Source organism: Bactrocera dorsalis, chromosome 2 (assembly GCF_023373825.1).
Source record: "Bactrocera dorsalis isolate Fly_Bdor chromosome 2, ASM2337382v1, whole genome shotgun sequence".
Lineage (NCBI taxonomy): Eukaryota > Metazoa > Arthropoda > Insecta > Diptera > Tephritidae > Bactrocera > Bactrocera dorsalis.
The window spans coordinates 75,019,126-75,034,727 of record NC_064304.1 but is presented as its reverse complement, the minus strand read 5'-3'; the positions used below and the strand labels follow the sequence as shown (position 1 = coordinate 75,034,727).

At 35.8% G+C, this 15,602-nt stretch overlaps 1 protein-coding gene across 17 annotated transcripts in view; it reads left to right on the top strand.

The window, feature by feature from the left end:
* Positions 1-15,602, top strand: part of LOC105228004 (inositol polyphosphate-5-phosphatase A) — a 151,815-nt gene that overhangs the window by 24,198 nt on the left and 112,015 nt on the right. For 14 of the 17 annotated variants that reach the window (XM_049449974.1, XM_049449980.1, XM_049449970.1 and 11 more), the window contains 4 exons: positions 11,925-12,155; positions 12,213-12,380; positions 12,438-12,610; positions 12,668-12,755. The exons of 1 other annotated variant lie outside the window; for it this stretch is intronic. In XM_049449974.1, the coding sequence (XP_049305931.1) occupies positions 11,925-12,155; positions 12,213-12,380; positions 12,438-12,610; positions 12,668-12,755 (660 nt within the window). 2 more of the 17 variants (XR_007421892.1, XR_007421894.1) reach the window with 2 other exon arrangements.

Sequence of the window (15,602 nt, the reverse complement as noted above, 5' to 3'; positions counted from 1 at the left end):
CAATAATTGCGGAAATTTGCTGGTGGAGTAAGCTTGTGTGGTAAGACAGGGATGATCTTGATGATAAAGAATTTTCAGGAGATGCAGAAGGGCCAACAGTGGAGTCACACATTGACATTATGTGTGGTTCAGAAACTGATGATAGCGATGCCACTAGTCCCGAACAACCTCCATCGAAAAATTCTAGGCAATATTTATTAAAATAAATAAATAAAATAAAAATAAAAAATTAAAAAAAAATGTTTCTTCTTCTTCTTAATTGGCGTAGACACCGCTTACGCGATTATAGCCGAGTTAACAACCGCGCGCCAGTTGTTTCTTCTTTTCGCTACGTGGCGCCAATTGGATATTCCAAGCGAAGCCAGGTCCTTCCCCACTTGGTCCTTCCAACGGAGTGGAGGTCTTCCTCTTCCTCTGCTTCCCCCGGCGGGTACTGCGTCGAATACTTTCAGAGCTGGAGTGTTTTCATCCATCCGGACAACATGACCTAGCCAGCGTAGCCGCTGTCTTTTAAAAAAAATGTTTACTTTATTTTTTTAGTAGTTTATGGCCAGAAGTCTGGAGTTATTGGTTAAAATTTATAAAAAAAAAGGCGATAAATGACACTTTCTTGAATAAAAACAAATAGAAATTGTAATTCTTAATTTTTCTAAATTTGTTTCATCAAAATCGGACAAGTGGTTCGCGAGTTATGTTAAACTACGTTTTTGCCAAAATCTTAGAACTAAGCGAAAAAACATCAAGATAAGGAAAAAATTTAAAAGGTCATACAAAAAACTGACACATACGAACATCAAACCCTTTGAGGGTTTTACTATACTGACCTAGTACCATCACCCTGGCTTGGAATTTCTCACCCCCCAGACAATAATCCCAAAAATGTTTCACAGTGTTATAAGCCGTCTGCGCTTCCTTTGCTTTATTTATTCACCTTAATTTAACGAAAAAATTACAAAATGGAATCATTTCTAATATTAGGGAGATTTCTTGCAGCGCGATAAACTGTTAAATTTGCCGTTTTGCTTAAATTTTTCGTAGTTACAATAACTTAAAGCTCAAAGTTAAACTAAAGCAAATTACATAAAGCAATAAGTGAAAGTGAGTTTTTCTAAAAATTAAGTATCGTTAATGATGCGATTCAATTCTGAGTGAAATCAAAATTTTGTCGGAAAATCAGAACCTTGAAGATGTAAATAAATATAAAAAATACTAGCCAATCCGGTCATACGTTGCTGTGGCTAAGGTGTACATTAAGGCAGGGATGGGCACATTTTTAGCCCGCAAAGTTAGCAAAGTGCGCACGGGGGCTAGATGAGGGGAATATCAGTTTACGGAGAGAAGGGCATAACAAGTTGCGAAAAGTTGCAAAAAAAATCAATTACATTCCTCCGTAATTTAATGTTCATCGCAGAGTGCAGAGATAAAGAGATCCCCAACTCAACTGTCACTGGAAATGTGAGAGCCGCTCACCTACCGAACTTTGACAGTTGACTGGATTGGGTAGGTGTTGACGTTTCGCAATTGGAATGACTGGAACGGCCAGATTGAAATTATACCAAAAATATATGTGAACGGAGGAATTTGTTGCCGCCGTTCAAGATCGCTAATAAAAATTTAAAACAATGAAAATCAAAGAAAATGCGAAATTTAAATATATTTCATGAAACGTTTTGTAATTTAATGCATAATAGAATTAATTTTCTATTACAATTGATTAAAATCATTTATTAATTGAGAACTAACAGGCTTAATTCACCTTATTAAGTATTGAAAGATGGAAAATCAGTTGTTTTAATATACCATAAAATCATAAAAAAGAATTAAGTAGTTTCGCCATATATTAAAAGTCCAATAAATAATAATTTGCAATCGTAATAAATGTTGGGTATTTTAATTTAAAATGCCCAAAAATTCTTATTTTGTTCGATCTGGCCATAATGGAAAATGTTATAAAAAACGCTTATTTTGAGGCGCTCTCACACTGGAATAAGTTGGGCATCCCATTATCCCTGGCAGAGTGGTTGCGGCAATACTGACATTGTACACAAATTAAAGAGCGGAAGTTTACTTCATATCGGAATTGTACAGTTGTGTGAACAAAAAGAGGTAAACATAATTTGCAGGGTTTAGAGTTTCGCATTAAAATTTGTTTTTATTTACCTTTGGATGGTGGGAAATTCTAATCACTGTTAGGAAAAAATATATAAGTTATACTTGTATCTAAAAACAATTTTATTTAATAAGAAAACAACATTTTAAAACTTCACAACACCTATATTTGTTTCTATTTTGTTCACACCACTGTACATGTGATAGATCAGTTAATGGTGGTGATGCCAGTTGTAAAAATTCATTTTAGATACAATTGGGCAAAGTTTTCTCAAGTTTGTGGGCTTTTATACGTACAAATGTATATCTGCATATATAAAAAATAAAAGATACTTGTGACCGTTATATTTACATATTGTGTTTAAACATATTGCAGTTCCATTTAATGAAAATGCTTATATAAATATATGATTTGTGATATTTTCAGTTTGGTTGTTTTATTAAAATCAAAAAATTGAGGTTTTTTTCTATAATTGTTTTGTTAAATTTTAAAAATCTAAGTTGCCTCTGGAAATGTATTAAAATAATAATATGCGCTATAGAAAGGGAACACATATTTTCAAAAATATAAGAAATCATCAAATAAAAATATACAATATTCGCGCGGTATGGCATTATTGATTGAGAGTGGCTAAGCACACAAATAGAATACAAACGCTAATGGCAGAAACATCTTCTCAAAGGCTAGCCAGTGAAAAACGCTACTCCCTTCCTTCCTTTTCCATCCTTATCGGCAAAATGTGTGCACAGTGAAAAACGTGGTAAAAACGCAGAAATCAGTAATCTTTGCTTTGTTTTCATTTGAACAATGTTGCCATTGCCCAATAGGGTGGGTCGATTCCGGACTTTTTTCGATTCGGTATTTCTAATAGTGCGGAAAAGTTGCCTTAGTACTTCCTGATTCCAATGCAACTTTTTGTTTTGAGATCGGATTGCATCTTCAACCCGAACCTCGGCCTTGAAATTTCGGAAATTCGCCTAAAATCGTGAAATTGTCTACCTAGCACCTGAAATACGCATCTCATGGCAAAATGTATAAAACAAAAGTTATTTGTCACGTCATTTGCTACCGAAATGGTATATGTGATCATGGCCGTAGGACGAACCGTTCCCGAGATACGAGCGAAAAGGCGGCGCGCCACAGCGCAAGGTCAAAATTGTTGCAGCTCTCAGCTAACCTGTATTGGTCACCCTGAACCCACCGCGTGGAGGTAGCTGCTCTTTGGGTTCCTCCCAAGCCCAACCCAATCAACCAACCATATGTCAGGCTTGTTTTAGTCTGAATCTGTATCAAATTTATTGATAAAATCAGATTTTGTACTAAACTTTGGCACTTGTTGCCTAGATTTCAGTGTAAAGCGTATAAAAAGATCACGAGATTGGGGGCCAATAACTTTAGAAGATGCCTCTGTCACCAGTTTGACGATTCTCTCGACTGCCACGGTGTGAGAGGGGAATTCACTAAATTTCCATACCTCTGCAGTGTCTCCCGACAGCCCTTTTATGAGTTCTTCGTTAGAAACTGAACAAAGAACTGGTGGAACAGTCAAGGTAATAGGCTTCCAGTTAATCATATCGTAATAAGTATTAGCTTTGAAATTCAGCTTTGGCACTTTATTACATCTAACTCTTCCATTTATGGTGTCAGACTCTGCTTCTCTGGCTGCCAGAAGACGGTCAAGGGCCATCTTTCTGACTTCTATCCGTTCGTCAGTCATCATACTAAGGAGAATGTTTTCTGGAAGAGCAAAGAAAGCATTCTGTTGAATGGATGAATCGACAACCTTGCGCAGTTTAGCGGGTAAGTATCTCGACCTTTGAATTGCAGCATAGAGATGGCGCGAGCCATCTTTGATTGAACTGTTGAATCTTATTGAAAACCACAAAGGTGAGTAAACTGTAAGTATGTACTTGACCAAAATCTTTATTTCCTTTGTTGGTTTGTCAGTAGAAATGTATAATCTCAGAATTCTATTTGCACAGGTGAGCCAGCGAGATTTGCACATGTTACCTGGATGCATCGACGCTAAATCTGAGGAACATTGACCGGAAATAACAGCTTCTGATATTTTATAGAGATAAGCTTGGTCTGTGCTAAGTTGGGTCGGATTAATAACCTCAGAAGGTAATTGGCAGGATGGAAAACTTTCAAATTTGACAACAGGCAACTTCTCACAATAAGGGAGCAGTTTACCTATGTCGCCAGAGAATGTATTTGGACTCTTTGAGACACCATCTATGTGTTCGAAAAGAGCACGGAAAGGAAGTTCGTTGAAATGTAGAAGACAAACAACCCACTGTAATGGCCTACCTATTCTTTCTTCTAGTTTCCGAATGATTCCACCTTTCCAACCTGTGTTCGTGTTGGTGCCATCAGCACCGACAACTTCTAGATGTTCCACATCGTCTCTTTTAGAGCTCAAACCTATTGGGTTCCTTAAAAATATTTGTTTAAGAGTCAGAAATTTCTTATGGTATGTGGTGAGCATTTGTACAACTCTGGTGTGTGAAACTATCGGAATAGATGACTTTTTAGTATTTTCAACCTTTTTTGCAACTATTTCTGTAACCTCTTTACTCCTAGGTTCATAGTTGTCGCCTCGGAGTCGCCCTATACCAAATCTTTCAAACTGATAACACAAAAGAACATCCTGGTAAGTAGGTAACTGGGACTCAGAGAGATTGTACGGATATATGCCAAACACAGGACATTTCTGTCTAAATTTAAATTTAGATACAGACATTTTGAGTTCTGTGTTTTGTTGAGAGAATATGAGTGATAGAACCTGGCGAAATCAACGACAAGAGTGAAGGAACTCGATGAAAAAATATTTATGTGGAGACCAGCCCGAACGTGTCGTATGGCGCAGGGAAATGAATGTAAGTGATAGAACTCGGCGAAATCACCGACAAGAGTGAAGGAACTCGATGAAAAAATATTTTGTGGAGACCTATCCGAACGTGTCCTTTGGCGTAGGTGAATGAATGTGAAGTGTGGCCGCAAGCCGATTTTCACCTTGCGCTGTGGCGCGCCGCCTTTTCGCTCGTATCTCGGGAACGGTTCGTCCTACGGCCATGATCACATATACCATTTCGGTAGCAAATGACGTGACAAATAACTTTTGTTTATACATTTTGCCATGAGATGCGTATTTCAGGTGCTAGGTAGACAATTTCACGATTTTAGGCGAATTTCCGAAATTTCAAGGCCGAGGTTCGGGTTGAAGATGCAATCCGATCTCAAAACAAAAAGTTGCATTGGAATCAGGAAGTACTAAGGCAACTTTTCCGCACTATTAGAAATACCGAATCGAAAAAATTCCGGAATCGACCCACCCTATTGCCCAATACGCATACATATATAGTTTTGAGCACATCTTTGTTTTCAATTACAATTTTTTACAGTATAAAATATCAAAACTGAAAACAAACTATTAAAAATAGTTTATATATTTATAAATAATAGCATTCGACTCTGATTTTGAGTTATTTTAAGAAAATTTCAAACATATTGAACAGATTGAATTATAAAAGTTGATAATTACTGCAGTATTTAGATATTGGCAACCCTGCGTTGTGAGAGAGTAATCAGCTGCGGCGGCAAAATCCAAATGTCACGGATTCTCACGTCAAAGAGAGAAGGGAGTAGCGTTTTTTGCTGTGCAGTTACATTGCGCGCCCATAAGATAGGTCGTGCCAGCTGACACGACCCACGATTCTGCGTTTTTCACTGGCTAGCCTATCACTTCGCCACGAGCGGCAAGCGTTTTGTTCTCGTTTTCATTCGAACAATGTTGCCATTACTCAATATGCATACGTAGTTTTGTACACATCTAAGTTTTCAATTATAATTTTTCATAATAAAAAATATCAAAACTGAAATGAAACTATTAAAACTAGTTTATATATTTGTAAATAATAGCATTCGATTCTGAATTTGTGTTATTTTAAGAAAATTTCAAATATATTGAAGACAATTTTTGTAATTACTACAGTATATCGGCGGTGTGAGAGAGCAATCAGCTGAGTCGTTTGAAATTCTAGGATTGGCGAGTGGTAGAAGGGTTGTTGGGTAATTATTTACATTGCGCTCTCATAAGATTCATTTGGTCATATGTGTTTGAAGAAACAGTGGTTCATAAACTGAAGTTATTATTGAAATTACTTTTTATAACCATTTCAGACCTTCAATACACAATTGTGCGGGTAAGACTAAAAATATGTTAAATTTTTTTTTTTCGCTTTACTACGTGTTAAGACCCGAAAGCAATGATTGTGTCATTTATTTCTAAGGGTTCTTTTCAACGGTTGCTTTGATTTTTTGTATATTTTTTCACAATTTGCAAAGTTTTGAAGTGTTCAGCCGTGTTGTCAAGAATGGAAAAAGGTAAATTGAAATAAATTTTGTACAGTGTTTTAGTTTCGTGATGTTTTGCAAAAATGTGTATTGAAAAATATTTAATAATGTTGTCTTAATGTGAAAAAATTATAATTAAATTAAGTGTTTTGAACAAGTTTAAAAAAGTACCGCACAATTGTGTGACCTCGCATTTTCATTTATCCGCACAATTGTGTCATTCCAGGTCATTTCAATTTGAATCCTGATGAGGACGTGCTTCAAGTTCTCCAAATATTGGAGAATTCCGATGCTGACTTTAGTTCTGATGACTCAAATGATGATGCGCTCTGGGAACCACCAAATAGGCAAATGGGCGGTTCATCCGAGTCGGATTGTAATGAAACTTCTTCGGAAGATGAAATTTTACTTCCAGCTAATCAAGACCCAACTGTAAGTCATGTAAATACAATCGTATCTGCTCGGGATGAAGTCTGGAAGAACATCGGTTTTGTTGACTCGACGCCCCCGCAACAAACAAGTCATCAAGGAAATATTTTAGTTGGTACACCCATGGAGTATTTTCAGAAATATTTTCCTGAAGATCATTTTCAAAACGCCGCGTTTTTCACGAATAAGTATCACTTATCTCAGCATGGATCTGTCCTCAATGTTACTGCTGCAGATATTAAAAATCTTTATGGACTCCATATCATAATGGGTTGCCTAGCTTACCCCAGAGTCCGGATGTATTGGTCGAAAGGCTTCGGATTAGCACAAATAAAAAACGGGATGACCAGAGATAAATTCTTTACATTAAGGAACAGCCCCCATTTTATTGATACTCTACAGCCTCCGACAAACAAACTGTCTAAGATTCAGCCGGTTATAGACTGCGTTAGATCTCGATGCCAAGCACTAGCAACAGAAATTACGGCATACTCGATTGATGAGCAAATGATCCCATTTACAGGAAGGGCGTCCATGCGGCAATACGTTAAAAATAAACCGAGACCTGTAGGTCTTAAGAACCTTGTTGTTGCGACTTAAAGCGGGCTCGTCGTCGATTTCGAAATATTCCAAGGAGTAGGAACTTTTTCTGACACTGGCTTGGGAGTTGGACCGTCTATTGTCATCAGATTGACAAACCATTTGCCGAAAGGGAGTTTTCTCTATTTTGATCGGTACTTTACCACGATTCCGCTTTTAAAAAAGCTCCTGGAACTCGGCTACAAGGCTACTGGGACCATAGCTTTAAACCGATTGCCTGTGCAGAGGATAGATTTTCCGTTAGACCGAAATATGAATAGAGGAGACATAAGCCAGTTTGTGAAAGGTAATGTAGTTGCAGTTAAATGGCGCGATAGCAAGTGCGTTACGCTAGTATCCACAGAATGTGGAAAAGACCCAGTTGGAGTGGTACAAAGGTGGTGCAAAAAGGAACGCAAGCACATTAATGTACCATGCCCTCAAATCGTGAAGCGTTACAACGCTAAAATGGGCGGAGTTGACGCAGCTGATCAGTCAGTGGAATACTACAGAATTTTTATAAAAACAAAGAAATGTACTGTAAAAACAACTTTTCATTTGATTGACATGGCAGTATGCAATGCATGAAGAGAGTACAGAGCCGATGCACTAAAGGCGGGCATGCGAAAAAAGAATATTAAAGACCTATTTAAGTTTAAATCTGAGCTCGGCGAAGTATTGGCCAAATTCACTGAAAGGCCAATTAATCCACCTGTTCGATCCTGATCGCTTTCAATCAATGTACATGAATATTATTTTTAAATACATTCCATCAATATAAAATCATTTTTTTTTCTTGAAATAAGATTTTTAAATCGTACTGCTTTTTCTTTCAATAATATGGCCTTAAGACCGGTAATACACAATTGTGCGAGTCCTTTTTCTAGGAATCCTTCTTCGTATAATTTTTTTTTATTATTTTTTTTTGCATTCACAATGGTCATATTAGCAACTGTGCAAAGCGGCGTTAAAATCTGTAAACTTTAATTTCTCAGGTCTGAAAGGGATAAGGAAGTTTAAAGAAATAACCTGGTATGAAACTGTTTGCTTCGAAAATTATATATAAAATAAGAAGTATGTTATCTGATTTAAATTTTGGTACTTGGTACAATAATGCGTGGAGTTATAGCAAATGACATTAAACCAAACATATAATTTATTATTTCAAATAAACAAAATTAAATGCTGATATAAAGACATATTAAAAAATGATTACTAAAATCAAATATTTATTATACTTTTTGTTATTTGCCTTACATTTTATAAATTTATAGTAGTTACAAAGAAACTTAAAATTATTAGGCAATTTTACTGTTATTACCCACAGTGCAACTTCCCATATATGCGTGCGCTCTCATTTGTAAACATGATGTGGTAAAATAGGTTGCTCTTACTTCCCTCTTCATGTTTGCCCGCGATGATCGCCTCACCTAGCCCTCAAAATGTGCACTCGTGCCCGCACGGGCAAAATGCCACTGAGGGCTAATATGTCCATCCCTGAGCTAAAGTAATTAAGTAAGAACAAGAAAATAATTAACTCACATTTTTGTCTTTTCATCGTTCAAGCGCATTTTCCTTTCACTTAAAATAAGTCCGGCTTAAGAAAGGAGCCGTTCGCAAGGAACCGATGACATGTTTGGATGTTTAATCCTAATTTTATCCGAGCTATGGGAGATAGATATGGATATTTATATTTGTTGTGCTGCCGCCATTTGAAGCGGTCCATATTCCGAGCAATTACTACCTCTTCCAAATAACGCTGAGTCTCGATAATGGCTCTTAAATTACAAGTACGATGAGGCTTGTTTGATGCAATATTGGAGTCCATATAGCTGCATATTGAAAACTCTCAGTTTTTACTTGTGGTTTTTGGGGTTAATTTGCCAGCACTTCTTGAATTACTCTACTTACATCTGCAATTATACGATTTTTAAATAAATATGTCGGCTATTGTGGGGTCAAAAAAGGCGAAATTTTTTAAAAGAAGATCCAAGTATTTTCCTGTATTCCCTAATCTTTTATTTATACGAGGGCTGCTATATATATTTCTGGCCTAATAATGAAAATAGGAATATTCATCAACGAAACTGGTTTTTTTTTTTTTTTTTTCGTTGGATTTGGCTCGTCTTGGAAGACCCACACGGTCGATTGCTGTTTTGTTTCGGGCTCATACGCATAGATCCATGATTCGTCAACTGTGACGATCTTATAAACGTCTTTTGAAGCACCGCGATCGTATTTTTTCAGCATTTCTTTACACCAATCCACACGAGCCTTATTTTGAGCGATTGTCAAAGTGTGCGGGATCCAACGAGAACAAACATTTTTTACGGCCAGGTGTTCATGCAATATCGAATGTATGCTGGTGGGAGAAAGGCATAGGCATGCCTCTATCTGAAGGTATGTTACATGACGGTCTTGCATTATCAGTTCACGTACGGCATCGATGTTTTCTGGCACAACGGCTGTTTTTGGACGACCTTCACGAAATTCGTCTTTGAGCGAGCGTTGGCCACGATTGATTTATATATAGCAGCCTATGTACCATTTAATAATTCAAAAGCCACTGCTTTTACTGGATCTAAATAAGTATTGGCCTTTGTTCACCTAGTAAACACGTTTTTGAGACCATTTCGATAGGTAGATCAATGGTTATTGTTCCAGTGCAATATTTTTGGCCGCTTATTTCTTTTGTGGTGTACTCAAAAAGTGTTAATTTTAAGGCAAATACTTTAGCAGCAACTTCATCTGGATTAATTCATGGTAATTCAACCTTATAAAATGTAGAATTCCAGCGAGTATCAACACTTTGAATTACAAGTAGTTTTAAAAATTCAGTATCAGCATTGCGTTGAAAACTTCCAAATTTTTTGATTCGTAGAAGTGTTTTTTCTGAAATGTGCGCCAATTTGTTTTACTTTTTGTAAAACAGTATTAACGCCACTTCTACTTGTTTTAACAATTAAGTTTAACGTATGCGCAAAACAGCCGAAGTGGCGTAGTTTGAGCTCATTTTGCAAGGCTATATTTATATTGTTTGCGTTATCAGACACAGAAAATATTACTTTATCAAATACCCCCCACTCAGTTGAAACTTTTTGTATTTGCTCGGCCAAGTTTTTGGGAGTATGTGCCACACACATGGGACAGCAATACAGAAATATATTACGCGTGTTTTATTTGACCATCACAAGCTAATAGCTATGTAAGTCATGGACAAATAAAACGCACATCGATGCCGTACGTGATCTGATAATGCAAGTGCGTCATGTAACATACCTTCAGATAGAGGCATGCCTATGCATTTCTCCCACCAGCATACATTCGATATTGCATGAAACCTGGCCGTAAAAAAAGTTTGTTCTCGGTGGATCCCGGCCAATTTGACAATCGCTCAAAAAAAGGCTCGTGTGGATTGGTGTAAAGAAATGCTGAAAAAATACGATCGCGGTGCTTCAAAAGACATTTATAAGATCGTCACAAAAGACGAATCATGGATCTATGCATATGAGCCCGAAACAAAACAGCAATCGACCGTGTGGGTCTTCCAAGACGAGCCAAATCCAACGAAAAAAAAAAAACATTTTCGTTGATAAATATTCCTATTTTCATTATTAGGCCAGAAATATATATAGCAGCTCTCGTATAGTCCTTACCTCAGGGAACACGAAACAAAAAAGTTTTTGAAAAATGGCGACTGCCTGAAAATAAGAATCATTTTTTACGCTTTTTTTTGAAATTCCTGAATTTTTTTAAAATTCCTGAATTTTTTTTAAATATTAAAAACAAAGGCTTAAGGATTATATAAAGATAAAGGATAAAGGATTACATAAAGAAGGTTCACACAAAATTTCAAGTAAATCCGTTGTATAGAACTTGAGATACCGTGTGGAAAAAAGTAGTTTCGAGAAAAACGCGTTTAAAAAAGTGAGTCTTCCTACCGGGCTAGGTACTGCGTCACTAAAGTAACTGTAGCTCTTAAAATAATTTTAATTTTTAAAATCCTTTGGAGGATATGTTCCTAAGGGTCTAAACTTTAAATATATGAAAAAATTCGAATTTTTCAAAATTCTAGAGTAGAATACCCCTTAAGCTACAGCGCCTGACTCGAGGGAGGATTTTTTGTATGTCAATCACAAACATTTGAGGGGATAGGAGTTCAAAAAAGTTTCCAAAATTTTTTTTTGAAGCACCCTAATACATATACTATTTTCTTAATATTATGTACCATATTGCTATAAAAAATTATATTTTAATGCAGTCTACCATCAAAGCTGTAATATTTTTTAGCTTCGTTTGAATATTAAACCAAAACTAGAAAAAGGTAAAAAAATAAATGTGATAAAAGTGCATATAACTATTTTTAAGACTTAGAATGATTGTACAACATTCTTCAAGATTCGATTCTTAAAGAAGCTATTGCACTTAATAAATTTGTCAATTCTTGCAGCCTTTAATATTGATGCAACAATGGATTCATGAGTTCATGTTAACAGTAAAACAACTACACCCACAATTCATAGCTCTTCACTTGCAAGAAGTTGGCGGAAAAACCTACGAGCAATCTTCTCATTATGTGAAAGAGTTTGTGAAATCTCTCTGTGAAGCTTATGAAATGCAAGAATTCTCCATTGTGCGCATATATCTGGATGAAAACTTTAATTCACAGGAGCAGTTTACGGTAAATGCATTACTATTATAATTTAATTTAATTGTTGAAATGTGCAAATTTTTTAAGGCTTTAGGAAACTTGTATTTCGGCCATAATTCTATACCTAACAGTCGTCTTTGGAATTTCAAAAATTGCTCGTGGGAAACTACACAAGGAAAAAAATTGTATTTTGGCAATATAGAAAATGTAGCAACGAAAGATAAGTCAAAATTTCCGCTTGATTTTTTTCCTGAGGTAATTTGTACAGAAATAAATACTAAACATAATACTTATACACATTACTGTTTCTAGTGCAAATGGTCAAGGAAAGGATTTATGAGAACACGTTGGGATATTAATGGTACCATTTTAGATTTTGTAAATATGCATTTATTTCATGATGCATCAAATTTAACTGCACTTATTGGATTCCCTTCAGTTTATTCACAACGAAGGCGGAAGGCATTGATTCACACATTGCAAAGGTCACTATCAATAGTTAAACCATTTTATTAAAACTTACTTTCTCAAAAATTTTCTAGATTCGATATGGACAAAGACAATGAAATTGTACCTTATTTTCTATTTGGCGACTTTAACTTTCGAAGTGATTCTGCAGGCGTAACTAAGGTAAAAAATATTTTTATATTTCGACAATCTTCAAATTTTAATGATTATTAGGTATTAAAAAGCCAAAAAATGTTCTTTTTACAAAGAGTTAGTATAACATTAGAAGAAAAATAATTAAGAATACATACAATATGACCTAGCCAGCGCTGCCACTGTCCCTTAATTCGCAGAACTGTGTCAATGTCGTATATCTCATACAGCTCCTCGTTCCATTGAATGCGATATTCGCATGGCCACCGCGCAAAGATTTCCTTCACAAGATTGGCGGCTCGAACTTTTAATAATTTTTCTTATATACGCTATTTTCTATTGTACTACATTTTAAATTTTTAATATTATTCTAATTTACTAATATTATTAATTAATTTCGTAAGATATATCCTCCTACCGGATATGCGTGCCTTGCTGAATTACAGATGTGTCGTAGGACTATTGTTACGATTGTCAGTATTCATGCCGTAATGCACTATATGACGTCATTCTAGTTCGAGGTATTTCGAATTTAATCCTGTAACTTTTTAGATCGTATGCCCAATTTCTCCAAGTGTAGACTAGCGACCTCTTCATCGAGCATTTTCGGCAACAGAGGCACATCTCGTTGTATTTATCAGCCTTGGTCCACAATTCGATTTGTGCCAGCACTTAATTTCTGAACGATTTGAACATCACAAGCTGGGATGGCCGTGCGCGCAGCACAAATTTACCAGACGTCCTTCGGCCAACAAAATAATATGATTACCAGTGGATAGTGTATAACGATCTTGGGGTTTGACATTAATCTTTTCCTTGGCATTGGCATTCAACCAGGCGACGTCGATTTCACAATCGAAATTACCAAAATTACAAACGATCGCATCATCGAACATGTGTTCTCAATGTGCGCCATTAACAATGTCCTTGCAACCAGTTGTTGTTACAAAGATAGTAGCATCTTTGTATGCTCCATGTTGGTTATTTTATAGCCTTTAATAATCGCTTGCAAAGCAATGATGGAATCGATTTCGGTGACAATAACGATTCTGCCGAAACTACGCAGAGCTTGTGCACAACCTTTGCCCATATCACGATAACCAGCAATACAGCACACTTTGCCAGCAAGTTGCAAATACCATCAATTAGCGACCCTCGACAACCATACTGATATTATACACCGTAAGTATTCTTCATTCATCAGGTCAAACTAGGAGTAGTATACTGACCCTATAAAGGGTAACACTGACCTGGTCTTCCTTTGTATCATCCTCCCCATGAACGCGATGATGGCGTAAAGCTGTTAAATATCTAAGTATTTGTTGTGCAGCTGCTGAATCATTGTGTTCACTTAAATCTCTACAAATATCGTTGAGTATTTCAAATGTTTTAGTGAATTTGAAATTAGTTGCCTTTCTTGAAATATATCGATGTGGATAAGTATATCCCAGGCTGTCCAAATCAACCCAACATCTATTTTTTTTAAGGTTTTTGTTTTTCTTGTTTTTTAGTTCGAGTCGACCGAATCTCTATCTATTGGTTATTTACGTATTTTTTCCTCGGTAGGAAAAGGATAACAGTTGTTCACTCCTCTTTACGATGTGCCATTGCATATCCTTACGTCTACATTTCTTACATTTGCCATCTTGGCTTAAACACTGCAATGTGGAATATTTTGTTCTTTAAGGTTGGTACGCAGCTCTCAAGTAATTGCTCAAGAACAAAAATACATTATTTCTCAAGTAATTTTGACAGCTGGTTACGCATTGTGAATGATCCACATTAGAAGAGCAAGAGAGAATAAACAAAGTAAACAAACTTTGTGCGTATGTATGTATGTGTATGGTAACACAAATATTTTCATTGAGATTTAAGGAATGTTGTTGATGATTGGTTGGTTTTATACAACATTTCAAAATGGAACATACTTTATAATAATGATTTCAACTAATTTAGGATGAATTTGACGATTACTTCGAATTTCCTGCAAGAAACAATTGTTGATTTGATGTTTCTTCGCAAAACCAGGTTTGCCATATTCACATTTTATTGAAAAAAAGTATTAAAAATTAGTACAGGTATCCCTCGAATAGCACGGTACTTGAGTTGCACGAAATCTCGAATAGCACGGTTAAAAATTGCGACAACCCTCGAATAACACGGGGTTCGAATTACACGAAGCCGCGAAAATTCCTTTTAAAAATTGAAATTTAAGGATCCTCTACCTCTTCAAGGAAAAACAAATCAATCTTTGGAGAGTGACAGTGGTTGAACATATGTAATTTAAAAATTATTGCGTTTATAAAGTTTTACCTTTTAAATTTCAAATAACACGGAACCAATTAACCGTGTTATTCGAGGGATACCTGTACTAGCTTTCTTAAGAGCTGCGTACTAGCACAAGTAACTTTATCGCAGGAACGTTTCTGGACCGTTTCTTAAGCGTTTTTTTATATGAAGTTTTTACGTTTCTTGAGAGCTGCATACATACCAGTTTTAATCGTTTCAAATAGAACTTGCCATTTATTTCTTTTTTGTGGTTTTTAAGTTTTCTATCTAGAGAGATTAATCTTCCTTTTGCTTGTGAAGAATCTCCTGAGTTTATATTTTCCTTTTTGAATGAAATGGTTATAGTAAATTTACTATCTGCAGAAAATTTTTAATTATTACGTACCGTGTTTCTTTTTTAGTTTTATTAACACTCTATTTTCAATGGATTCAATTTCCCAAAAATGTTTTTGTTGATTATTTTTAAGTAAATATGTTACAACACCACAGTGCGCTAATTTGGAAGTTATGTTAGGTGATACGCACATATATCAACCACCCAAACACTATTCTGGAATTTGTAATTTACATTTTAAATATTTATTTTTT